Consider the following 27,876-nt stretch of genomic DNA (forward strand, 5'->3'; position numbering starts at 1 on the left):
ATGGGGCCCTCCTGGGCCTGGCTGCATGTGGACATCTATCGGATTTTTTACCTGGCTGCTGTGTTTTGCCTGACTTATGTACTTCTGAAAGTGATCCAGCTGTGTCGGAGGAGACAGCAACTGCTCAAAGCCCTAGATTGTTTCCCAGGCCCACCAAGGCACTGGCTTTATGGCCATGCCCATGAGGTACGGTCTATGATACTACTTGATAATGTATTAGGGAGCGTGTCGGAGTGAGTGTCACGAACGAATGAAGTCTTGGTAATCTCAGCACACTTCCCTGCTGTCCCGTACTTGCAGAGAAATGGGGAGATGTCAGTGATTTTGTGTGTGAATGGTAAAGGCCACTGTCATCATTGGGGGGAGGGGGAAAGCTTGCATTTTTTAGTGCTCAATGTTAAATATCTAGGGCTTGATTTCTTCAGAGGTGCTGAGCACCCTCAACACAATTCAACCAGGCTCAAGGTATCTCCCTTGGGCACCCAAAAATGGAGGTACCCCCAAAAATGGAGGTACCCCCAAAACTGAGGCCACTTTTGAAAACTTGGGCCAAAATATTGCAAGGCTCTGCTGTAACAAGGATCAGCGCCAAGTCTCACAGACAGATCAGCAGCTACCAGTGGCTTTCTGGGGGGAGGGGTCTTACATCAGAGGGAAGCTATCCCAGCTGGAATTTTACCTCCCGGGTTTTGGAATTCACACCCCTCTCTATTTTACTGTTCATACTGATCTCGCTACATTTAATGCTTGGAATATTTTGGGGTGTGTGTGTGTGTGTGTGTGTGTGTGTGTGTGTGTGTGTGTGTGTGTGTGTGTGTGTGTGTGTGTGTGTGTGTGTGTGTGTGTGTGTGTGTGTGTGTGACATTTACTAGACAGTCTCTGCCTCCCTTGACGCTGGATCGACTGTTCCTTTCAATGGAGGCTGCTTATCTTTGAGAACCCACCTCCCTTTTTTTCTATGCCAAGTCCATCAGAGAGGAGAAGGGAGAGTCTCTTGCTAAATAAATGTACCCAAGATATTTACCTCCTAAATATATTTACATGGTTTGAGAAAAGAGCCACTTCTTTTGAGTGTTTTTCTCTTTGCCCTGTAAGCGTTTTCTCCTTGAGGGCTGTATTCATTTGTTGAATCATCAATACTTTTGGCGGACTTGGTAACACTTGTATTTGCCATCCTAAGCACCAGGAGGCCGCCTTAGACTCTGCAGATGTGAATAGGGTTGCCAGGTGTCCAGATTTTGACCGGAACGCTTGATCGAAAGGGGACCTTGGCGGCTCCAGTCAGCATCGCTGATCGGGCCATTAAAAGTCTGGTCAGTGGCGCAGCAGGGCTAAGGCAGGTTCTCTGCCTGACATGGCTCCGTGCAGCTACTGGAAGCAGTGGCATGTCCCCCCCTCCGGCTCCTATGCATAGGGGCAGCCAGGGGCCTCCACATTCTGGCTCCCCTAGAGCTGGCTCTGCAGCTCCCATTGGCCGGAAGCCACAGCCAATGGAAGCTGCAGGGGCGGGGCCTGCAGACAAGGCAGCGCACACCAGAGCTGGCCACGCCTCTGTGTAGGAGCTGGAGGGGGGACACAAAGCTGCTTCTGGGAGCTGTGTGAGGTAAGTGCCACCCAGAGCGTGCCCCCCTCAGCCCCTCCCACGCCCCAACCCCCTGCCCCAGCCCTGATCTCCCTCCAACCCTCCGAATCCCTCAGCCCCAGCCCGGATCACTCTCCTGCACCCCAAATCCCTCATCCCCGGCCGCACACCAGAGCCTGCACCCCCAGCTGGAGCCCTCATTCCCCGCACCCCAACCCCCTGCCCCAGCCCAGAGCTCCTTCCCACACCCTGAACCCCTCATTTCTGGCCCCAATATGGAACCCGCACCCCCAGCCCAGAGCCCATACCCCCACCCACACCGCAGCCCCCTGCCTCAGCCCAGAGCCCCCTCCCATACTCCAAGCCCCTCAGCTCCACCCCCCAGCCCAAAGCCCCCTCCTTAACCGAAACCCCTCATCCCCAGCTCTACCCCAGAGCCTGCACCCACAGCCAGAGCCCTCAACTCCTCCCGCACCCCAACCCTCTGAGCCAGCCTGGTGAAAATAAGCAAGCAAGTGAGGGTGGGGGAGAGCGAGCAACAGGAGGGGGGATGGAGTGAGCAGGAGGTGGGGCCTTGGAGAAGGGGCGGGGTCTCAGAGGCGGGGCTGGGGCAGAGCAAGGGTGTTTGGTTTTGTGCGAGTTGAAAGTTGGCAACCCTCGATGTGAATCATGTTAATTAATACTTGTATTTATTGTTTCTCTTATAGCCGCACCCATAGACCTCTCTTTAGTTCAGGGTCCCATTGTGCTAGGCACTGCAAAGAGTTTACAATCTAAGTAGATGAGACAGGCAAACAGTAGGAGAAAGAAAATCATATTATCCCCATTTGAGATACAGAGGCCCAGACTGGAATGATCTTTCCTAGGTAGACTAATAACGTTATCACAAGTACAGCCACTGAAATCAATGGGAACAATTGGTGGGATGGGGAAGGTGCTACTCAGTCTATCACAAACTGGCCCAGGGGCATTAACTGATTTGTCCAAGGTCACACAGGGAATCAGTAGCAGAGCTGTGAATTGAACCTAAGTCTGCTGCGTCTTAGTCCAGTGCCTAAGCTCTTCAGGGCAGGGATTGCCTTTCTTCTGTGTTTGTACAGCTCCCAGCACAATGCGGCCCCAATCCTGATATATTTAGGTGCTACCATAATATAAACCTTCATCAATACTTAACCACGAGACCATCCCTTACTGTGCCTTTATTTTCTCCATAAACAGTATTTTTTTTCTTTGTAAAAAATCATTACAGCTTCAAGATCAAGAACTCAACAAGGTCATATCTTGGGCAGAGAAATACCCATGTGCTCACTCTGTATGGTTTGGAGGTTTCTTAGGATTCCTGAATATCTACCACCCTGAATACGCCAAGGCCGTATATAGCAGAGGAGGTGAGAACATGCAACTTTATTTCTGAGTTCTTAGGATTACAGTTGCTAAGTGTTCCTGCCACCAAAGTCAGGGCCAGCCCACAACATTTTGGCACCTGAAGCAGGGAGCTAAAATGACGCCCCCATGCCCCCTTGCTTGGGCCAAAACTATGAAAGGAAAAATGGTCTTAGGATTACTGTTGCTAAGTGTTCCTGCCACCAAAGTCCACTTTTAGTGAAGCGCTGATATCTTGAAATCTGTAGCCTTGTTACAGAACTATTTGCTCCTACCTATTAACACCCCTTACCCCCCACAGGCCCCAACTTGCATCCTTATATAATTCCTCTCCTGTTTTGCAGTTTACACATATTCAGCTGTTTTGGTCTTCCTTAGGGACCCCAGTGTAGGTGTGCACTGCAAGATTCAATTAAAAACCAAAGTGAACTCAGAACAACAAAATTCATTCATGCGCAGAGGGCCAGCCAAGGGTTATGAGGCCCGCCAAACAGACTAAAATGGAAGTTAAGTTGTGCATAGGCTAGGTGCAAACCCTCTATATGGAAGTGAATTTTACCCTTTGCAATTATTTGCATAGTCTTCCAAGAACACAAAACGTCTGTCAGCAAATTGCCTGTGTGACGGCCGCCACCTTGGCTGACATACCAGAGACTGAACTGGGAAATTCCAGGGCTAAATGAATGAGCCGCTAGAGCATAAGCTGAAGAGTCTGACTCCTTAGCAGTGTCTGTACTTGTATCCTCTGTGCCTCAGACCCAGAGGGGGACCGTCAACACTAGCTGCCCAGTGGGTTACACATGGAAAGCAGGTCCTGCTGCTTCACTTACCTAAAAGCAATGAACTAGCTCTGAGCAGTATGCTCGGTGGATGAGCCTAATACCACTTCCTAGAATCTGTTTGACCATGCTCTAAGGAGCAGAATGGGGTTTGAAAAACCAGCAGGCTTAGGAGATTGGTAATGGTGGGAGACAGAACCTTTCACCTACAGGTCAGCAGCTAGAATCTGAACCGCAGTAAAGGGTGAAATCGTGGACCCGCCGAAGTCAATGGGGTCAGGATTCCACCTCTGAAGTTTAGTGGTTTACATGAACTGGATTGGTGGTGACAGCCCAATAGCTAGTGGGTAGGGGTCTACAGTGCACAAACGCAGATAGCACTTCCTGGCAACTTTGCTGAATCTGACTATACCTGAGAAGTGCTGAGGTGCTATAGAAACCCTAAAACAGATAGATCAATACCATAGATGGTAAAGAAAGAAAAACCCCTCATAATAATCTACTCCATCCCCTTGCCAATGCCAGATTATTTCTATCTGCTTACATGGCCCTCATCACCGTGGTATCTCTTTCTTATTGTGTATTTCACAGGCTCAAAGCTTGAACTGTCAGGAAACATTTGTTTGAAATACAGCCTAAGGCCCAGATCCACAAGGGTATTTAAGTTCCTAACTCACATTGATTTTCACTGGCAGTGAGGTGCCTAAATATCTTTGAGTATCTGAGCCTAAATTTTCACTTTACTCATTTTATCCTATTTGTTCCTACACCCCCTCCCCCACCACACCTCCCCTCTCCCAACTTGCATCCCCATATAATTCTTCTGCTGTTTTGTGGTTTATACTGTTTACATATTTGGAGACCATTCGGCCCCTGATGGCTGTTGCTTAGCTAAGACACATGTATCCAGCTGTTTTGAGCTTCCTTAATGACCCCCATACATCATTTCTGTTGCTCTTCTCCGAACTCCCGCCCGGTTTCCGAAGAGCTTTCTGACAACAAAGGGGCCCCAGCTGGACACGGTCGTCTCAGTTCAGCCCTGGATTGACTAGGCACGGGGCTTGGATTACCCTTTTTTCCTCTGGAGGTTGTCCCTGTAGCCAATGGTTCTGAGGCGCAGCGTGGAGGAAGCTTGTGTAGCACATTGAGCTAATTTGTGTGAACATATTGGCCTCTAGCGGCTGGCTGCTGTGAGGATATGACTCTCCTTCATCACAGCCAAAGGAGGTGCTTCTTTAATTCAAGTGGTGTTGGTGCTGAAGGTCTCAGGGGCAAACATTTGCGCTGTTTGTGTGTTGGCAGCCGCAGGTTTATTGGACCTGCGCACACACTGCCCGATCATACCTGCTCGGTGACTCTAAAGAGGACTGTTAACCCAGTGCCTTCCACGCCCCTTCAGCTGATGGACTTTGCTTCTGAAGGAAGGCGAGAGGCAGAAGAGAGTCCTCTCAAGAGTGGCTGCCAGGTGTGCCCTGCCGTCTGAGCTCTGAGATAAAATCACCTGCCATCCCTCCCTATCCTACGTGGACTTCACTCCAAGATTAGGGAAAGCACCTCTGTCCCAATCCGATCTCATGTCCAATGACCTTTCCCTATACATCGATCTAAATGTAGGGCTTGTTTCTGCTCCCATCCCCCCGCCTGTCTTGTCAGATTGCTCGCCTCCTCCCCAGCCCAGCCAGCAGCGCTGGGAGAAACTGGCTGAGATTCTGGGCCACGTGCCCAGGAACAAGGGAGGCAAAGTGGGCTGGAACTGACATTTCTGCCCTCCTGATTATGGGCTGCTCCGGCGACCAAGATTGCCTCTGGTGTAAATTCTGCAGTCATCCCCAGGGCTTCGTATGGCTGGTGGTGCAAGCCAGAATGGGTGTGCTGGTGCCAGCTACAGCCCTGCTCCAGGGCACACCCCATGAACTGGGGGTTGCAGGAGAGGGACAAGGATAATGCCCAATGGAGTCCCTTCATGGAGATAATACTCTCCCAGCTCCGTGCAGGCTGTTATCAGCGTATGTAGGCTATCGGAGCAGCAGTGAGAATCCTGACCACTGTATCTGTCTATGGCACAACCTCCAGTTGGGGCAGGGCAGATCTGCACTACCACCACCCACTGGAGCTTAAAAGCCACAATCTAGCCCTTAATGGGTTTAATGCTTTTCCCTACTGAAATATAGGATGTCAGGGGAGGGTGAGAACTTACCACCCTGCATGACCCCTTGATTTAACTGACATAGCTTGCGTTAGAAGGCAAAGTTGACTCCATTAAAACACACATCTCTGGTGCGTTTTTCAGATCCGAAGGCTGGTGACTTTTATCATTTCTTTGTCCCATGGACTGGTACGTATGCTTTTTGGCTCTCACGTTACATTACATAATTGGGGACTGTTGGGATAAATTTACCCGACTTGCGAGCCCAACTGTGAAAACTGAGTCGGAAATGTATAAAGTATCACAACAACCTAGAACCATAAACGTTGATGGGAAAAGGTGCAAAAGGGAGATAGAGACTGAACTAGTCCACACAAAAAGGCCTCTGGATATAACTCAAGGGCTGTGTTCAGATCATGTCCGGTAAACAAGAGAAGTGGGGGACTAGAAATCAAAGGACCAAAATCGTTGTGTCAGAAACTAGGCCTAATTGGTAGACAAAATAATGAAGGGCTGGGTACAACTTAACTTCTGTACCTGGAAAGATAATGGAGCAAATAATTAAGCAATCCAATTTGAAAACACTTAGTAGATAATAAGGTGATAACAGTCAGCATGGATTTGTCAAGAACAAATCATTAATTGGATGAAATTCAATAAGGACAAATGCAAAGTACTCCACTTAGTGCACACATACAAAATGGGAAATGACTGCCTAGGAAGGAGTACTGCGGAAAGGGATCTGGGGGTCATAGTGGATCACAAGCTAAATATGAGTCAACAGTGTAACGCTGTTGCAAAAAAAGCAAACATCGTTCTGGGATGTATTAGCAGGAGTGTTGTAAGCAAGACATGAGAAGTAATTCTTCTGCTCTACTCCACTCCGATTAGGCCTCAACTGGAGTATTGTGTCCAGTTCTGGGTGCCACATTTAACTGTTTTTCTTCTTTTCCAGTATCATTAGTAAGGGGTTAAAAGGGTTTGTAATGGTGCGTTTGCAGGCTGAGGTATCTGCACCAAACCCTGAACCTTGTTTGAAACTGTTAAATGTTGGACAGTGACTGGGTTATGTTAACACATTTGGCTCTTGGGCCCATTTATTGCATCTAAATTAATACAAGAGGAAGAGATCTTACGGGGTGAAACTCACTCCCAGTACTGAAAGACCCAGTACTGAAGATTCATCTGTCCCCTCCCCTGCAGCTGAGTCTGTGTGGGTGGGGAGAGAAGGAAGCAGCTGCTTCAGGACCTGGTGGGGGCCAGAGAAGGGATGGGATGAGAGCATCAGGAAGACAAGGTGAGGGAGCAAGCTGCCCCTTCCTAACCTCCCAGGGATCCCATAGGAAAGATGAGGTTTTGCTGCTTTCCACCACCCCACTACGGCCAACTCTAGTTTGCATCTCATTGGCTGAGAAGTCCTGATGTACGTCAATGACCACAAGGCTGGGAATCAGGAGCTCTAAACCTGCCTCCCTGTGGCTGTTAAAGGCCAGCACAAGTTAAAGAAGTCAGTGAAAGAAATCTCCGTGCAAGGGCCCCAGCTTCAGGCCAAAGCAAAAGGGAGCCTTCAGCCATCTTTGCACACCATCTCCCTGACATATGCTCTGTGCACTACAGCCATGCCAAAGATCTCCAGGGAATCCTGCCCCCTCCTCCATGAGAAATGGGAGCACAAAGGTGGCACAGGATAGGATGTGGCTTTGTAAGAGCGTATACACCCCCCTGTCACCACACATATAATTTAGTTGCTTAGCATTTAGATGCTTTGTGAGAGGCACTGTATATCTAAGTGAACTAAATAAAACTGGATATATGCACAACAACAGACCGAAATAGTAGAGACGGCTGCACAAGGGTGATTGACACAATTAAAATCCCTGTTCCTGTTGAGCTAGAATCCTAAAAGATAGTAGAGAGATAGGACATAGGACTGGTAAGGACTGCTTGGGTCATCAAGTACAGTCCCCAGACACTGCAGGCAACCCCCTCGTATAATCCTGGTTCTTAAATGTATCAAGCTACATCTTCAAACTGGTTAGGTGGTTTGTCCCCACAACTCCTATGGGGACGCTGTTACAGAACCTCACTTCTCTGATGGTTATAAACTACCTTCCAACTTCCAGCCTAAGGCCAGCTCTACACTAGGGAATTACTTCATTATAACTACATCGCTCAGGGGAGTAAAAAATCCACGTCCCTGAGCAACATCGTTATACCAACCTAAGCACTGATGTAGACAAAGCTGCTTCCACCTAACATCTCTCATGGATTAACTACGCCAACAGGAGAGCTCTCTCCCATCGGCATAGAGCGTCTTCACTAAAGTGCTACAGCAGCGCAGCTGCACTGATGCAGCTGTGAAGATGCAGTTTTTTAAGTGTAGACATGGCCTAAATGTATTTGTGGCCACTTTATTTAGGACAGCTACCCCTGCTTTCCAACCCAGTTTTCTCCAGCAATGTACACACACAGCAGGGGTTTGCATTTTCTCCAAGATAAACCATTATGAATACAAAGACTCTTTTTTCGATTAACAGCTGTCTTTCAAGGGCATAACACCGTCTCTTCGGGCTAGTCGACACTAGAAGTGCTACAACGGCTCATCTGCACGGACGCAGCTATAGTGCGTCTGGTGAAGACACTCTATGGGGATGGGAGAGAGCTCTCCCATCAGTATAATAAAACCACCTCGGCAACATAGCGCTGTCCACACTGGTGCTTAGTTCAGTGTAACTTACATCGCTCAGGGGGTGGCTTATTCACACCCCTGTATGACGTAAGTTATGCTGATGTAACCTATAGTGTAGACAAGTCCTCAGATTCCACCTTTCACAGCCCAGATCGTCTGGGTTTATCTTGTTTTGATGAGGCCTTTTGTTAAGCCCATCTAAGCAGTCTGATTTCTTTTGTCATGAGCTGTAAGTTATGGACAGAAGTCCAGACCCTCTGACACAATCCAGAAGGCTTAAAACTGTGTGTTTCCCTCCTCAGGGAAAGGATTAATCGTTTTACATGGACCAAAGTGGTTCCAGCACCGTAGACTGCTGACTCCTGCATTTCATAATGATATTTTGAAATCTTATGTGTCGCTGATGGCGGATTCCACCAAAGTGATGTTGGTAGGTAACCCTCTGCTACTGTCGTCATTCTGAACCTTCCCCTTCCCACACTGAAATGTAAGGCCTGTCAAGCTGCACTTTATGCTCATTCGATACAGTGAGACAAGCTGGCGTGAGATGTTCCTCACCATTTCCATCCTAGAAATAAATCACATCTGGCTACCAATGTGGGCCAGTCTCAGGGACGGCCCTAGACTCCATCCAGCAGTGGCCTAGTAGAGTACATTCCCAACCCTGTCTTCTTACCCCTGAGTCAGTGGCATCAAGAGGAGCATCGGGGGGCTCCTGTTAACATTACTGCTTGAAACTGAATTGTGATTCGAACTAGAATAATTCTTCAGCCCATTCTATAGCCTGTGTGTAACAAAGGCCCAGATTCTCTTCTCCTCTACCCCAGTATAAATCAGTAGTAAGCCCATTGACATCAGTGGAATTACAGTGGTGTATGCAAAGGGAGAATCAGGCCTAATATGTTTTTAGTCATCAGCCTCTGCCTCCAGATCTAATCACCGCTGTATTTTATTTAATTAACTCACCTAAACAGCACTGTTACAGTAGCCAAGTGTGAAGCTAGTCCCCACTAGATGAAAGGCTTCCACCTAATACATGATCTGCTAAGAAAGTCAATGTAAATTCAGTATGAAAACCCCGCCACCCCCACCCCTGATTCACCAACTTCCAGATGTTCCTTCTGCTTCATGTGGCCGAACGACCATAGCAATATGCTGGGCTGTACATCTATTGATAAACTTTTTATTGCCAATGTGTTTGAAATACCAACAAGAAGTTAATCCTATAAAAGATATTCCTCACTTACCGTGTCTCTGGCCATGTCTACACTTACAAGCTTACAGTGGCACAGTTGTACCGATACAGCTGTGCCGCTGTAAGATTGCTCGGGTAGCCATGTCATGCCAATAGGATAGAGCTGTTCTGTCAACATAATAAAACCAGCTCAACGAGCGGCGGTAGCTATGTCATCGGGAGAGCGTCTCCCACTGATATAGCGCTGTGCACACAAGTGCGTATGCTGGAAAAGCTGATACTACTCAAGGGGGTGTTTTTTCACACCCCTGAGTGGCAAAAGTTTTGCAGACATAATGTTAGTGTAGACACGGCCTCTCTAAACAAGAATAAAGTATTATGAATAACGTATGGCATGAAATTCGCTTAACTTTGTTGCTGCACAAGTTGAGTGTAAATATCCAAAACAAGGTGGGTGAAGGAATATCTTTGGTTGGACCGACAAGCTCTCTCACCAACACAAGTTGGTCCAATCAAAGATATGACCTCAACTACCTTGTCTCAATCTTTTATGGTAATTTCTTAAATACCCAACCTCATCTACATTGTCTCATTAATATCCTTGGACTGACATGGCTACAACTACACTGCATACATGAAAGAGTGAGTCATAATCAACTATTGAAACAGATTAGTAAGGAATTGTTTAATTCATCCTTGTTTGGAATCTTTAAATCAAGACTCGATGTCTTTCTAAAAGATATGCTCTAATTCAACCACAAATCCTCTGTTTCTTCACTTCTACACCATACCCCTAATGTTGTACAGATTGCAAATGAATCTCAGATCCTACAGACAAAGAAATTATTTAAAGGACGATGGCTGAGATTTTGGTCATCTGAGAAATTCCATTTGTTTTGTGAATGCTGACCCCTCTTTTTTACGTTAGGATAAATGGGAAAAGCGGACAACAAAGGACAAGTCGCTGGATATCTTTGACGATGTTGGCTTGATGGCTTTAGATAGCATGCTGAAATGCACCTTTAGTTATCAAAGCAACTGCCAGTACAGGTCTGTATGAGAAGAACAGTGGTTTTGCCTTTAAGGCACTGGACTCAAAGTCAGGAGCTCTGAGTTTAATTTCTGGCTGTACCAGAGACTTCTTGGGTGACTTAGGGAAAGCAATTTAGGCTGGGATTTTCAATAAAAGCAAGGAACATCCACAAATTCCTGTGGTCACGGGGGGTGAGAAAGTATGAAGTTGCACTGAGGTAGCATAAATGTCCCTCTTTAATTAACACTAGGGCTGTCGATTAATAGCAGTTAGCTCACGTGATTAACTGAAAAAAATTAATTGCGATTAATTGCAGTTTTAATCACACTGTTAAACAATAGAATACCAATTGAAATGTATTAAATATTTAGGATGTTTGTCTACATTTTCAAATATATTTATTTCAATTACAACAGAGAATACAAAGTGTACAGTGCTCACTTTATATTATTTTTTATTACAAATATTGGCACCGTAAAAATCATAAGCAAAAGAAATAGTATTTTTCAATTCACCTCCTACAAGTACCATAGTGCAATCTCTTTATTGTAAAAATGCAACTTACAAATGTAGATTTTTTTTGTTACATAACTGCACTCAAAAACAAAACAATGTAAAACTTTAGAGCCTACAAGTCCACTCAGTCCTACTTCTTGTTCAGCCAATCGCTAAGAGAAACAAGTTTGTTTACATTTACGGGAGATAATGCTGCCTGCTTCTTATTTACAATGTCATCTGAAAGTGAGAACAGGTGTTTGCATGGCACTTTTGTATCCGACTTTGCCAGGTATTTACATGCCAGATCTGCTAAATATTCGTATGCCCCTTCATGCTTTGGCCACCATTCCAGAGGACATGCTTCCATGCTGAGGACATGCTTCCATGCTGATGACGCTCGTTAAAAATAATTGGTTAATTAAATTTGTGACTGAACTCCTTGGGGGAGAAATGTATGTCTCCTGTTCTGTGTTTTACCCGCATTCTGCCATATATTTCATGTTACAGCAGGCTCAGATGATGACCCAGCACATGTTGTTCATTTTAAGAACACTTTCACTGCAGATTTGACAAAACCAAAGAAGGTACCAATGTGAGATTTCTAAAGACTCGACCCAGGATTTAAGAATCTGAAGTGCCTTACAAAATCTGATCTGGACAGAGTGTGGAGCATGCTTTCAGAAGTCTTAAAAGAGCAACACTCCAATGCGGAAACTATAGACCCCAAACCACCAAAAAAGAAAATCAACCTGCTGGCGGCATATGACTCAGATGATGAAAACGAACATGCATCAGTCCGCACTGCTTTGGATCATTATCGAGCAGAATCCATCATCAGCATGGACGCATGTCCTCTGGAATGGTGGTTGAAGCATAAAGCAACATATGAATCTTTAGCACATCTGGCGCATAAATATCTTGCAATGCCAGCTACAATAGTGACACTTTGTATTCTGTGTTGTAATTGAAATCAATATATTTGAAAAAGTGGAAAACATCCAAAAATATTTATATAAATAGTATTCTATTATTGTTTAACAGCGCAATTAATCACAATTAATTTTTTTAATTGCTCGACAGCCCTAATTAACACACATTAAACTCCCCTTTTTTGTCTTCCCTTTAGCGAGAATACATTTCTCAAAGCTATACGACAGCTCACATCCATGGTACAAGATAGAACGAGGACGTTTCTGTACCACAATGATCTCATCTACTGGTTCAGTCCCCATGGGCGTCGCTTCCGGAATGCCTGCAGAATAGTCCATCGCCATACAGGTATTTCTTTCCTCTCTTGACTCAAGACTTTCGTCTGTACAATTGAGACATTAGCCATGCTCAAGATACTGGGTCTCTTAAGAGGGATGGCCTTCTAGGCAGGCAGGGGAGACACACTGGAAGATATTAGATTAAAAAGGTGGGGGTATGTGGTGGTAAGAGACCTTGAATGTTCCTCAGATTACCTGGGTCCTGAAATTTATGCTTTAGGGAATCTCCACTAACCAGGAGAACCCCACATTCTGGTCCATTAACTGAATCATACAGTGGAATCAGAGAAGAAAGAAATCTAGAGTGCTATGTCATTTAATCAAATAGTTCTCAAACTGCGCTCGTGGGGTACAGTCAGTCCACAGAGACCTGCCTGGCAATCTGCAGAATGAAATCTGCTAAGAACCAAGCAGTGGTGGGATTGGAATGTTGCAATGGGATGGGAATATGACCCATGAGATAATCCTTCTCTTACTAAGTGGTCCTGGAACAAAAAGGTAGGAGAATCTATGGAGCTATTCCATGAGATGGTTTTGTGATTATAACAGGACTTAGAGCCAGGAGATCTGAGATATATTCTTGCATTTGCTACAGATTTCTCATGTGACATTGAAACAAAATCACTTAATACTTCTGTGCCCTAAATTTCCTTACCCAGGAAAAGGGGGAAATACCACATAACGTACATACTTCACAGAAGAGTTCTGAGAATACTGAATGTAAAGAACGTTGAGATTCTCTGTTGAAAGGTGCAAAGTATTCTTTTTTCTAGTGATTTGACTGGTCCTTTTTTAAATGTATCTAGAGATGCGGCTTCCACCATTTGCCTTCCCAGGTGATTGAATTACTAGTGAATCACAGTGATATTTTAACTAAATCATATGTTGATCATTCTTTCCCTAGAGAAGGTGATCAAGGAGAGGAAGGAGTGGCTCAAGGATGAGCGAGAGCTTGAAAAGATCCAGAAGAAGAGGCACTTGGACTTCCTGGATATTCTTCTGTGTGCCAAGGTGAGTCTTGAAGAACACACATGAACTAACTGTAACTATAGCATAGGCACATTTCATTAAGAATCATTGGCAGATACCTGAGCATTGCTGACTGCAGTTTCCTCACCAGATATTCCCTTTTCTAATCTTTTTGGCTGTTGTGTGTGCTTGGAATGTCTGGATGCAATAGGTCAAATTCAACCATGCTATAAATGGGCGGTGAATTTGGTTGGATGTGCTTGTTTTTTTAATAAAGTCAGTTGAAATATTTTAAAATGGTTGAAATCTAAATGAAATATTTCAAGTTTGTTGAAACAAAATGTTTCATTCAATTTAACTTTTCAGTTCGCCAAAAATTTTGAAAAAAAAAAATTGGTTTTGGTTCAACCTGAAATCATTTTTAAAAAGCTTTTTTCAGAATTACATGAGAACTGAATAATCCATTATTCACCCGGCTCTAGCTAAAAGGACTGTGTTTGTCTGTGCCAGACCTGCACTACCTGATGTCACAGCAAAATTGGTTCTTCCTCTTTCTCAGATTCCACCTATGTGAATTCATTATACAGCAATGTGGCCACAGGGTGTCTAAGTGGTTGGATTGAATTAATTCTTGATATGCAACTCCTCAAATGGTATATATATATATATATATATATATATATATATATATATATATATATATATATATATATATATATATATATTTGGGGGGTTCTTGTGGAAATGCAGAACATGAACAAAACAACACAGGAATTGCCACTGGATCAGACATGAGGCCCATCTAGTCCTGTCTCTGACAGTGGCCAGCTCCTAAAAGAGAAGTTGTACGAACCCTGCAGTAGCAGATGTGGGATAATCTGCCCACCACTTAGGTTTTATCCTCATCTCTAATAGTTAGAGATTGTCTTAAACCCTGAAGCATGAGGTTTAATTGCAAATTTGTCCATTCCAAAATTAGGATGAAAATGGAGAAGGATTACCTGATGAAGATATACGTGCCGAGGCAGATACTTTCATGTTTGCGGGTCATGATACCACAGGCACTGGGATCTCCTGGCTCTTATACTGCATGGCCCTGCACCCAGAGCACCAGCAGAGATGCAGGGAAGAGATCAAGGAGATTCTGGGAGACAGAGAGACCATTCAGTGGTGAGACTTCACCTTCTTTATTGCACACTGTTTCCTCTTGAAGATCCATGTTGGAACAGCTAATGCTGAGACTTAAGAATGTTCCAGACTCTGCTTTTAATCATTACACATTAAGACTCGGGATGGGAGTTTGAAATTTTGTGAACATCTCAAGTTAAATTTTAGGCTTACACTGGTGCCACTGAGAACAGAATTTGGCTCTAAGAATTAACTTGCCAGACCCTCAGTCAACCCCACTGAAGTCACTTAGTGCTCCAGGGCATTCCTGCTGATCTACATTAACTGGGCATCTGGCTTAACATGCCTGTTCTGTCTTGTCACAGACACCTTAGATGTTTATTGATGAACTGCACCTTAAGGTTTGATGGTAGGCCTGTCATCACCTACTCATGATAATTGTTGATTTGGGCATTAATTGCCATAGGTTTTATAACTGACAAACAACTACAAATTAAATGTACTAAATAAGTGCCACAAATTATCAATGAGATGAAAGCAGTCTATGGCAGAGTTAGTGCCCAAGTCATTAATGAAAATAAATAGGGAAGCACAGATCTGTCACAGTCTAAAGATTACAGCTGGCAGAAATTTGGGATTTCCAGTTTGAGAAATTTTGGCACTTTGAAATTTGACTGTGTTCCGAATCAGAACAAAAACAAATTATTCAAAATTTCTTGTGAATTGGAAATCCCCCAAACCATTGTTTTGGAAACAATGACATATAGTCGGGGACCCAGAGCTTCCAGTCTCCTGGGTCATCTGGCTTCCTGGGCTGCTGGGAGTCTGGAGTCCCTGGGATCCCTGGCCCTGTGGCAGTCTGCATGGAAGGGCTTTCCCACGACATCCAAGCTAAGAATCTGAGAGCTCTATCCAGGTCTCCCAAGGCTTCCAGGCTCCTAGCTGCATAACAGAGAGCCTAGAAGTCCTGGTATGGTGGGGCTGCCCCAGAGCTGCAGACTACAAAACGTGAGTTCCCTAGCCCCAGGGCAGTCTCCAAGGGCAGTCCCACCTGGCAGGGACCCGGTAGTTTTCCAACATAACTTCCTGAGATTCAGCAAATGTTCTTTGAACCCAAATCACATTTGTGAAAAATTGTAGGTTTGATGAACTGGCATTTTCCAATCAAACTCGGTTTCATCAGAAATTTTCCCACCAGCTCTACAAAGGATGCGTTTGATCAAAAAACATCTAAGATGTCCAATCATGTTAGAGGGACAAGGTGACCATATTTTAAAAATATACATAAAAGTTGGACTCTTTTGTGATGACGTTTTTTGGAATTGTGAAATACTCATCCAAATCACAAAAGTATATATACATATTTTTTTTAATATGTGTACTGGTCTCACCTACTTCTAACTTCTGACTCCACAGCCACGTGGACATATGTCTCAGAGTGGAGGACTTTCCCTCACAGTAACTTAGTGCCCTGAATGAGTTTATTGTGTAACCTTGAAGGAGTGTTGTTAAACATGCACTTTGAGCAAAAGAACAGCTTTGATTGCACCTGCGCTTTTTAACTTTTCCTTTCACTGCAAACAGCATTCATTACATTGAACGCTTGTTCCACTGGACTGGGGCTTCTGGTAAAAACAGAACAAATAGTACCAGATCTAGCAATAAGTCTTGGACAAACCGTTTGTAAGTTATTAAACCCAAATGTCTGAGATGGATGAAATGAAAAAATGAAGACATTGTGGGTGTCCCAAAAAGAGTTCCTGAGACAAGAGAATGGGAGCTGATTGAAAAATTATTTTTCATGGAAAATTTAAGAACATTACTTTCAAAATTTCCCATATTTTGTTTTGATTTTTGAAGGCAAAACAAAAACAAATCTTAAAGAAATGTCAGAAAAAGATTTTTGTTTTCACAAGCGAAAACCCAAGAAAAACCTGAAAAGTTGTATTGAACATTTTTTCAGATTTTAATTTCTGCTTTTGAAAAACCAGAACATTTCAACAACAAAAAAATAGATTTTCATCGACATTTTTCGTTTTGGTCAACCCATAAAAAATTTTCCTCAAAAACTTTCATTTTGATCAAAAAGCCATTTTTCATTAAAAAATATTGTAATGAAAGAATATTGAGCTGCTGTAACCAGGATATCAGATAAGTAACTGATCCTGGTTTTGGATATCAGGTATTTTGTAGGTGGAACAGATTCTGCTCTCAGTTACAGATGGAGTAACCCCACCGCATTACTCCAATTGAACACACTGCTGGTGAGAGCAGAATTTAGGCCTCACTGCTCTTTGGGTATGGAAAAACAGAACAGTGTTTCCCAGTTTTAGTCAGAATTCTTCCATTTGAAGAGGACAAGAGGGAACTTCTTTCAGACTGTAGATTCCCTTGAGGGTTTGCAATCTAAAAGATTCACTTAGAGAAACAACAGGTTGTGCAGGTAGCCTTGTATTTCTGCATTGGGGAGGAGGTTCCCATGTTCAGACATATCTTTGGTTTCTTTTCAGGAATGACCTTAGTAACATGCCCTACACCACCATGTGCATTAAAGAGAGCCTCCGCCTTTACCCTCCGGTACCTCAAGTGTATCGACAACTCAACCAACCAGTCACATTTTTCGATGGGAGGACTTTGCCAGAAGGTCTGATTCTATCCCTTTTCCTGTGTTCTTCATATGTTTAAGGGGTGCAACTTTATATATAGTAGCTAATGGGCATTGTATGTGTGTGTATCAGCTAATTATGGACCCAAGTGATGGCATTTGGATGAGGATTAAGAACTCACCTCTAAAGCTCCAGGGGTTTTGACTCCAGAGTTTGGTTTACTCCAGTTCGGAAGGTAAGCAGTGGAATAAGAATCTGAATTTTGGTTTAGTTTCTGAACCCTGCAACGTTTGCAGTGGACAAGGGAGGTGTCTGATCCAAGGTCTGATTTGGCCCTTTGTACAGAGAAGAGCAAGCCATGAAATTTAGATCAGGTTAAAGGTTCTGATTCCAGCCACTTCCGTGCCCCTGACTCAGTGTACCTCTACAGTGCAGCCAGTGGTGTGATTTGCACCTCATGTAGACATCCCTGTGCTAGCTGTAACCTAGCTAGCGTGCTAACATTAGCAGTGAGGATGCTGCAGTGCAGGCTGTACAAGTGCGTACGTGCCCCTGGCATCAGGTGGGCTTGTGCAGCCTATGCTGAAGATCGCACTGCCATGTCCTCGCTACTATTTTTAGTGCGCTAGCTAGATTAAAGCTGGCAGGGATATGTCTACACAGGCCACAAATCACACTCCCATCTGCAGCGTAGTCGTACCCTCCAAGTCAGGGAGTTTGGACCTGGGATTTTCATTCATACCCAACTCCACTATCAGCAGGAGAAGGTTCCCAAAGTATGCACCAATAACCAAAATGGACTAGGATAAATATTCTGCCATCACACAAAACAGAGACGGTCTAATAGTGTCAGCTGAACCAAAAATCCAGGAAGCTTTTCCTTGCATCCATATCCGTCACAGTCATTAATTAATCACCAGCCAGGTGTCTCAGCCATATTTCACATATCCCTCTGACCACAGCGATCTACTGCAAGGAACAATGGCACTTTGATCATAAAGTGACTGGGGAAAAAGAGAAGTCAGGGACTGGGAAGGACATTAATTCCAGAGGATGTGGGGAATGCTCTGGTCCACTCACAGGCGGTGGATGAGTTTGCTTTGCCAGCTGACAAGATCTATGTACTCAAAGAGAGATGAAGAACTCTTCAGCTGACTTATCATGTGGGCAGGAGTTAGCACCCTACATTAAGCTGCTGAGTAAGATCTAAAGTACTGGGACAAGTACAGCTTGCTAACTCCATGGAGAGGCGTAAGAAGTGGGGTGTGACTCTCTGATCAGAGGGAACTAACTGCAGAGACATGGCTGGACACACTCAGAACAGCTGAGCTTAGGGGAAATGCGTAGGTTTTTGTCACTTCATTGTAATTGCTGTTACCATTAAGCCAAACCCCATAAAGGGGGTGAGCTTAACCTGGTACAGCATGTGTGGACTTTATCCAGAACTGTCTAGGAATAGCACCTATGCAAGAGAAGACTAAGACGAAGCAGTTTGTGTATTTGAACAGGAGGGCTCTTCTGATGGGATGTATTCACAGCCTGGCCTTACAAATGAGAGAGGAGAAATGAAAATGATTTAGTTGGGGTTGGTCCTGCTTTGAGCAGGGGGTTGGACTAGATGACCTCCTGAGGTCTCTTCCAACCCTAATCTTCTATGATTCTATGCTTCTAAGAGGCAAGCTAGATTGGTACCTATCAGGCATGTGAGACAGGAGGAATAGAATGCTCTTCCTGTGCAGTGATCATGGGAAGATGGTAGTAATTTCTAGCCAGCAATTGTCTAGCTTCAGCTTTCAATCACTGCATCGAGTTATGTCTTTTTCTGCTACATTAAAGAGCTTTATCCTATCAGAAGTCTTTTTCCTATGTAGGTGCTTGTTGAGTGTGACCATGTTATCTCTTAACCCTCTCTTCAATAACTTAAGTAGATTGAGCTTAGTAAATCTCTCACTCTAAGGCATGTTTTTCAAACCGCAAGTCATTCTTGTAGCTGTCTTCTGTGTTTCCATTTATAACCTGTAAGTCACTCAGACAAGGTGGTGCTGAGTGTGACTTACATGCCTAGAGAGATGAATAAATAGCTGTCCACACACCAGTAAAAACAAGTCAGCAACCCCATATACTTTGGGTGGATGGACTGGACAGTAAAACTGGTGAACCATACATACTTCTGAAAATCAGGTCATTTATTATGGGATGAAGAGAGAACATTTTTCATTTCAGTCTCATTGATGGAGATCACCTAGAATACATTCACGTTGATTTACATATACATGGCGACTTGTTCATTAATTGATTTTCCAAATACACTCTCCACCCCTGAGTGTACATCGCATATACATGACACCCAGGACCTAGGGTATTCACTGGTTTTACTCTCCAATCTATTTACCCAAAATACACAGGGTTGCTGATTCAACTTCCCAAAGCAGATGCTTTCACGAGCTGCCTGAATGCTCAGGCAGATGGCTACCTGAGGCAGTAGGCAGCCCCAGTTGGCAGCTGCCTGGGGAGTCCAGGCTGGCAGGACATCAAAAGTTTTGATGGAATTGACATGTTCCCATGGCATGTTTTGATGCCATCAAACCCATTCGATCTGATGGAAAGGTGTTGTGTTGGAAATTTTTCAACCAGTTCTGTTCAGTAATCAAGTTCAATATTAAGTCTATGGACACAATTGATATGAACAACAAGGGTGAAGAAACACAAGCCAGAATAGGGAAAGAACAGGTTGAAGAATATTTAGATAAGTTAGATGTATTTAAATTGGCAGGGCTTGACGAAATTCACTCTAGGGGCTTAAAGAGTTGATGCAATCTTGGAACCATTAGCAATTATATTTGAGAACTCATGGAGGATGGGTGAGGTCCCAGAAGACTGGAGAAGGCTAAGCATAGCACCTGTCTTTAAAATGGTGAACAACAGACCAGACTAGTTTCAATACTTGGAAAGATACTGGAACAAATGCTTAAACAATGATGCCAAACCAACTTAAATTCTTTCTTTGACAAGGTTATTGGCCTAGTGGATAGGGTGGATGCAGTAGATTTGATATATCTTGACATTCTTACAAACAAGTAAAAAGTGACAAAGAGTCCTGTGGTATCTTATAGACTAACAGACGTATTGGAGCATAAGCTTTCGTGGGAGAATACCCACTTCGTCAGACGCATGTGGTATTCACCCACGAAAGCTTATGCTCCAATACGTCTGTAAGTCTATAAGGTGCCACAGGACTCTTTGTCGCTTTTTACAGATCCAGACTAACACGGCTACCCCTCTGATATTTTACAAACAAGTGTCGTCTAGATGAAATTATTACATTATGGGTGCACAACTGATTAAGACAGTTCTCAAAGAGTAGTTCTTAATGGCTCACTGTCCAACTGGGAGGACGTATTTCATGGGGTACTACGGGGTGTATGCTACTATTCAATGATTCATTAATGACTTGGATACTGGAGGGGAGAGTACGCATAAAATTTTCAGCTGACACCACGGCGGGATGGGTTGCAAGCACTTGGAAGACAGGAGTAGAATTTAAAAGGATTTTGATGAATTGGTCTGAAATCAACGAGATGAAATTCAATGCAGACAAGTACTGCACTTTGGAAGGAAAAATCAACTACAAATTGGGGAATAACTCGCTAGGCCAGGGATTCTCACAACAATTTTTTTGGTGGCCGCTCTGACAATTTTTTCTGAAAATACTTAATTAACTTTAGAAAAAACAAATAAATATGCACAGACGTATTTTATTTATGTAGGATTTTTTTTTGCAGACTCAGAAATAAAAATATCGTTCAATTGTCTCTATTCTTTACTGAATCTAAACAGGATAGAAACACAAATAAGGGGCTTTGCACGTTCTTATTTTTTTTCTTGTTATGTCTTTTGCTTTTTTGGTTGCTATTTTTTTAAGACATCCTAGTTACTATGTCTTCTGTGAAACGTGATACAGGTCTGTCTCATCTTACACTGGGGTTACGTTCTGCAGTCAGCGCCTAAAGCGAAAATCGCATATAGTCAAAATTACATTGAGTGTAATGGCGGGCGGAATTGCCCGCACTACAGAAACAGTATTTAAATTGTTAGTTTTCTCTTTTTTTGTTGGTTTTTTTTTGTTTTTGCCGACCGCATAAAGCTGAAATCACACATGTTAAATGCGCCTAAGATGCGACAGACCTGTATTAACAGACACACAAATATAATGTTTCACAGCAGACTTACTCAGTCCTGGCAAGCAAATTAAGCCCTGGATGGGGAGGTAGGTATGGAGGCTGCAGGGACCAGGAGCACTGGGGGAGACAGCGAGGGCCGGGGGGTGGTGGTGGGGTGACCTTGGGGCCAGAGCCCGCTACTGTAGCCGGGGAATGGAGCCTTAAGTCTGAAGCCTGATGGCTGGAGACTGACCCCACCAGCCCTGGGAAGCTGGGGATCTCACTGGCTATTTGTCCCTCCAGCTTTTGCGTCTCCAGAGGGAGGCTGGGCCCAACAACTGCCGCTGCTTTGCCACCCCTTCCCCCCCAATCACTGCCCAGGAGGCTGTGTCCACAAGAAAAGTCCCTGGTGGCCACATGCGTCCACACTGACTGCATATGGGTAAGGAATGGTGTCCCTAGCCTCTGTTTGTCAGAGGGTGGTGATGGACGGCAGGAGAGAGATCACTTGATCATTGCCTGTTAGATTCACTCCCTCTGGGGCACCTGGCATTGGCCACTGTCGGGAGACAGGATACTGGGCTAGATGGACCTTTGGTCTGACCCAGTACGGCCGTTCTTATGTTCTTATGTTCTTATTTGAGAAATGCTGCGCTAGGCTGTGGTACTGCCAAGGATCTGAGATCATAGTGGATCACAAATTGAATATAAGCCAACAATGTGATGCCATTGTGCAGAAGCTAATACTATTCTGGGATGTATTAACAGGAGTGTCATAAATAAGACAAGGAAGATCATTTTTCTACTGTACTCAACACTGGTGAGGCCTCAGCTGGAGTATTGGGCACCACACTTTAAGAAAATTGTGGACATATTGGAGAGAGTCCAGAACAGATCAACTTGAATAATAAACGGTTTAGAAAACCGACCTCTGAGGAAAAGTTAAAAGAAATTGGGCATGTTTAGTCTTGAGAAAAAACTTTCTAACTAAAAGGATAGTTAAGCACTGGAATAGGCTTCGAAGGGAGGTTGTGGAATCCCCATCTTTGGAGGATTTTAAGACCTGATTGGACAAACACCTGTCAGGGGTGGCTTAGGTATACTTAATCCTGCCTCAGCATGTGGGGATAGACTAGATGACCTCTTGAGGTCCCATCCAGCCCTACATTTCTGTGATTCTATAACTGGGTATGACATTTGTCATTAAAAGGCTGCTTTACTGTGCCCTGATGCCATATGACGGGATTACAAAGAACCAGTCAGCCAATCAATAATGGCTAACGTCCGAGCGTCAGTAATCGTGTGGTGGGGCAGGAATACAAAAATATAAATGGAAAGAAAATATTGTAGCAGGTGATTTTCTTCTCATGAGATCTTTTCTCTCATTCTTACCAGGTAGCTTAGTGTCTCTGCACATTTACGCTCTTCACAGAAACCCCGCGGTATGGAAAGATCCAGAGGTACGTTACTTTGCTTCTTGTGATGTTTAGTTTCTTTTTGTCTGGGCACAATGGAAGGAACTTGCTACACCATCCCTCCCCACCCTCCGTTGGGGCAGTGCGGCTATATACCACCAGCATCTTGGGCCAGGCCTTAAAAGTAAAGTCTGGGCTCTATATATGCGGAAGTTCTTTATTGGATTGTTTGTTTTGGATGTAGGCTTAGGGCTAGTTTTTTCTCTCGGTCAGACCAGTGTAAATCCAGAATACATTTATGGACCCCAATGGAGCTATTCAGGATTTACACCAATGCAACTGAGATCAGAATCTCTTGCCCTTTATCTGCACTGATAATGAAGATGGGATCCTGACTTCTATTCATTTAGAAAGGTGTAATTGCTCTGAACCTTTTAAATCCCATCATCCCAATTAGGTTAGTCAATGAAGGTTCTCCTTAGCAACCTAAGGCCTCATTCTCCACCGTATGGCTTTGTACCTCAGGCAGTAATTGATATCCCAGTCAGGTAGTTTTGGCACATTGCACGTGTGACTGACTATATAAGATACAGGCATGGGTTGGCACTGTGTCCATGGTAAAATTTTTGAAGTCCATGAGCACGGATCTCAACATTTTTACCATGAGGCACAAACCCCCTTCTCCGGAGGCAGCGTCCCCCACAAATGGCTTCCCCGCGTCCCCAGTGTCCCTCTGTGCTGCGGACTGTCTGTCTCGGCTGCTCTGCAGCATGCTGCCTCCGGAGTGGAGCTTTGTTCCCTCCCAGCCCCAGCACTGACCCAGCTCCCAGCCCATTCCCGACCCCCACAGCTTAGCTCCAGCCCTTCAGTGCTGCCCCCCACTGCACAGCCCCCTCAGCCTAGCTCCAGCCCCTCAGTGCCGCCCCCCAACTTCACAGCCCCCTCAGCCTTGCTCCAGCCCATCAGTGCCGCCCCCCCCCCACTGCACAGACTTCTCAGTCTAGCTCCAGCCCTTCAGTGCTGCCCCCCACTGCACAGCCCCCTCAGCCTAGCTCCAGCCCCTCAGTGCCGCCCCCCAACTTCACAGCCCCCTCAGCCTTGCTCCAGCCCATCAGTGCCGCCCCCCCCCACTGCACAGACTTCTCAGTCTAGCTCCAGCCCTTCAGTGCCGCCCCCCCACTGCACAGCCTCCCTCAGCCTAGCTCCAGCCCCTCAGTGCCACCCCCCCCCACTTCACAGCCCCCTCAGCCTAGCTCCGGCCCCTCAGTGCCGCCCCCCCACTGCACAGCCCCCCTCAGCCTAGCTCCGGCCCTTCAGTGCCGCCCCCCCACTGCACAGCCCCCTCAGCCTAGCTCCAGCCCTTCAGTGCCACCCCCCCCACTTCACAGCCCCCTCAGCCTAGCTCCAGCCCCTCAGTGCCGCCCCCCCCACTGCACAGCCTCCCTCAACCTAGCTCCAGCCCCTCAGTGCCACCCCCCCCACTTCACAGCCCCCTCAGCCTAGCTCCAGCCCCTCAGTGCCGCCCCCCCACTTCACAGCCCCCTCAGCCTAGCTCCAGCCCCTCAGTGCCGCCCCTCCACTGCACAGCCCCCTCAGCCTTGCTCCAGCCCCTCAGTGCCGCCCCACCCACTTCACAGCCCCCTCAGCCTAGCTCTGGCCCTTCAGTGCCGCCCCCCCCCTGCAAAGGCCCCCCTCAGCCTAGCTCCAGCCCCTCGGTACCAACCCCCCACTGCACAGCCCCCTCAGCCTAACTCCAGCCCCTCAGTGCCGCCCCCCCCCACTTCACAGCCCCCTCAGCCTAGCTCCAGCCCCTCAGTGCCGCCCCCCCACTGCACAGACCCCTCCACCTAGCTCCAGCCCCTCAGTGCCAACCCCCCCACTGCACAGCGCCCCTCAGCCTAGCTGAGGTCATCTAGTCCAACCCCTGCTCAAAGCAGGACCAATCCCCAACTAAATCATCCCAGCCAGGGCTTTGTCAAGCCTGACCTTAAAAACCTCTAAGGAAGGAGATTCCACCACCTCCCTAGGTAACCCATTCCAGTGCTTCACCACCCTCCTAGTGAAAAAGTTTTTTCCTAATATCCAACCTAAACCTCCCCCACTGCAACTTGAGACCATTACTCCTTGTTCTGTCATCTGGTACCACTGAGAAAAGTCTAGATCCATCCTCTTTGGAACCCCCTTTCAGGTAGTTGAAAGCAGCTATCAAAGCCCACCTCATTCTTCTCTTCTGCAGACTAAATAATCCTAATTCTCACAGCCGCTCCTCATAAATCATGTGCTCCCATCCCCTAATCATTTTTGTTGTCCTCCGCTGGACTCTTTCCAATTTTTCCACATCCTTCTTGTAGTGTGGGGCCCCAAACTGGACACAGTACTCCAGATGAGGCCTCACCAATGTCGAATAGAGGGGAATGATCACGTCCTTCGATCTGCTGGCAATGCCCCTACTCAGCCCAGCTCCCCAGCAACAGCAGGGATATGGGATGACGGGGAGCCGCCGGAGGCAAGCCTCCCCCGCAAGAATTTGTTCCACCCTGGCCCCTGCTCACAACAGACCCCTGCCCACAGCCAAAGCCTGCCCCTTGGAGGAGATGCCCTGGGCAGGAGGCGGAGGAGATGCCCACCCACCCTGGGATAACCCCTGCCCAGAAGGGGGGTGCCCTAGTCACCATGAGGGGAAGGGAAACTCTGCTCTACTGAGAGACGCCCCTTCTCCGCTTCCCACATCCAGTGACACGATGGGGGATATACCATGTAAGGGACACAAACAGGGGAGAGGTCCCAGACATGGTGTAAATGGTGTACCCTGGTCACACACATACTCATCCTCCCATCAGACATATTATTTAAACAAGAACAATAAATAAGTAGTGACAACAATGCACTGGATATATGGTTTAGGATAAATATTTATTTCCATGCCCCATCCCACAAAAAAATATTGACTGCGGTGGTGAGGTACATTCAAAAACACTAAAGTGAGTTGAATTTATTATTATTATTAACTAGCTAGCTAGGTTACTGGGGGGTTTTTTCAGTGTGCAAAATTGTGCGTTATTTTGCAGGTTGAATGATCACTGAATGACATAACCCCCACCCCCACCCCCCGCCAATGTCCGTCACTCAGTCCGGTAATTTTGTCAAGTGTCCGTCGTGCAACATGGTGGTGCCTACCCCTGGATGCCAGTCAGTGCAGAATGGGGCCCAACTGTACCCTCAGTTACAGAGGAGATGGGGGATCATCTAACTAGCCGAGGGAAGAAATGGGACTTTGCTGTGTGAACACAGTTGCCAAACCTAGCAGTAGCTTTGTCATTAAATGTCTTTAGAGTACAAGTGATCTTTTCTTCCAGGTGTTTGACCCCCTGAGATTTTCACAAGACAACTTGTCTGATCAGCATTCCTTCGCCTTTATGCCCTTTGCTGCTGGACCACGGTGACGTATTAATTAATTAATTGTGTGAAACCTAGAACCAGAAAACCGAAAACTACAAAGAACGGAGAAAAAATTACCTCGTGTACCTCTAATTGTTCTCAGAAGTGATGATTATCATAGATTGTCCTTTAGGGCTTGATCCCAAGTCCATTGACTATAAATATATTATTTTTATTACAGTAGCACCTAGAGGCACTAACCAATATTACGGGGCCCCACTGTGCTAGGACCTGTACATACACATAGGAAGAGACAGGGTAACCACTGATGAGATTGTGATAGACGTTCCCCTCTGTGCCCAATCCATAGAGGCTACTCGTCTGTTACAATCCCACTTAGAGAGCCCAGGTATTTATCTCAAGATGTATCAGCTCATGCTTTTAGCTCTGGAGGTCCCCGAGTCAGTCCTCGATGTGTCAGTCAAGGTGGGGGCCACCGCAGTAGACCCTGCCTGAAAGAGCTTACAATCAAAATAGTCAAAGGCTTGGAGGGGAAACTGAGGTACAGGACAGGGATGTGACTCAATGGCAGAGTCAGTAATGGAACCCAGAGTCCCTTTCACTCCCTGTCCACTAGAGCAGCTTCCTCTCTTTACACTTCGGGGGGGTTTGAGTCAGACCATTAATGACTTAGCCCATAAATCTCCTGTACAGACTGAGTATTTTTCCTTCCCTTCTCAGGAACTGCATCGGGCAGCAGTTTTCCATGGTTGAGTTGAAAGTGGCTCTTGCCCTAACCCTCCTCCGCTTCGAACTCTCACCTGACCTGACTACACCTCCTAATGAAGTAACTGAGCTTATCCTGCGCTCCAGGACTGGAATACACTTGCATTTAAAGAAACTTTCCTAATATTTTTGATATTTCATACTGATACGATCTTTGCTATTTTTTTCAGCAAAGCTTGCAAGTCACAAGATTTTCTTAGTAGATTTGCTCATCTTAAATCTGAGGAACAGTAAGTTACTGTACTAGTGTGTGGGGGGAGAATGAAGGGTGAGGCTGGGTGGAGACATTCTTATGGGAACTGATCCTCAGCCACTGTAAAGTGACATAGCTTCATTGACTTGGAGTTATGCCAATATACACCAGCTGAGAATTTGGTCAATGATGTTTATAGATAGGCCATATACAGTAACACAAATGAAACTACAATAGGAAATCACTGGTTTTAAAATCCAGTAGAGTGAGGGCATAATTATATTCTATATAGAGAAACTTCTCTCTCTTTTGACTTTTCCAATGCCCTTTGTCTAGTCCCTCCATCCCACCTTACAAAGCAACAAGGATCTTAATATTATGTCTGCCAGAGTAGGAGGGGGAAATATTTTCCTCTCCATACTAGGAAGTGAGCTTCCCATTTATCTTTGGGCCAAGATGGAAAAATTGGTGGGAGCAAAATTTTCCTGTTAAATGCAATCTGATTTAATCAATAGTCAAAGCCAGATTTTGATCTCACTTACCCATTGGAAATCCACTGTATAATTCCATTGATCTCAGCGGCGTTGCTCCGGATTTGCAAGAGAGAACAGGGTTTGTGCGTTATAAAAGTTGCTCATGGGGATCCATATTTACTAAATCGGGTGCAG

The 27,876-nt window shown here is 45.4% G+C and overlaps 1 protein-coding gene across 1 annotated transcript; it reads left to right on the top strand.

The window, feature by feature from the left end:
* LOC135882692 (cytochrome P450 4B1-like) lies at positions 1-27,139 on the top strand. Its single transcript, XM_065409677.1, has 12 exons — positions 1-186; positions 2,832-2,970; positions 6,035-6,079; positions 8,882-9,009; positions 10,703-10,824; positions 12,432-12,583; positions 13,478-13,584; positions 14,522-14,712; positions 17,181-17,314; positions 22,832-22,896; positions 26,208-26,290; positions 26,971-27,139. Exons 1-12 carry the CDS (start codon positions 1-3, stop codon positions 27,137-27,139), a joined length of 1,521 nt encoding a protein of 506 aa, XP_065265749.1.
* The last annotated feature ends 737 nt before the right edge of the window (positions 27,140-27,876 follow it).

This window comes from Emys orbicularis, chromosome 8 (genome assembly GCF_028017835.1).
Source record: "Emys orbicularis isolate rEmyOrb1 chromosome 8, rEmyOrb1.hap1, whole genome shotgun sequence".
Classification (NCBI taxonomy): Eukaryota; Metazoa; Chordata; order Testudines; family Emydidae; genus Emys; species Emys orbicularis.

Excerpts from the sequence above, each read along its gene's own strand:
- LOC135882692 (XM_065409677.1), top strand. The coding sequence starts at position 1 with ATGGGGCCCTCCTGGGCCTGGCTGCATGTGGACATCTATCGGATTTTT. Across the intron at positions 9,010-10,702 it reads ATTCCACCAAAGTGATGTTG|GATAAATGGGAAAAGCGGAC; the intron begins GTAGGTAACCCT and ends TTTTTACGTTAG. Across the intron at positions 14,713-17,180 it reads GACAGAGAGACCATTCAGTG|GAATGACCTTAGTAACATGC; the intron begins GTGAGACTTCAC and ends GTTTCTTTTCAG.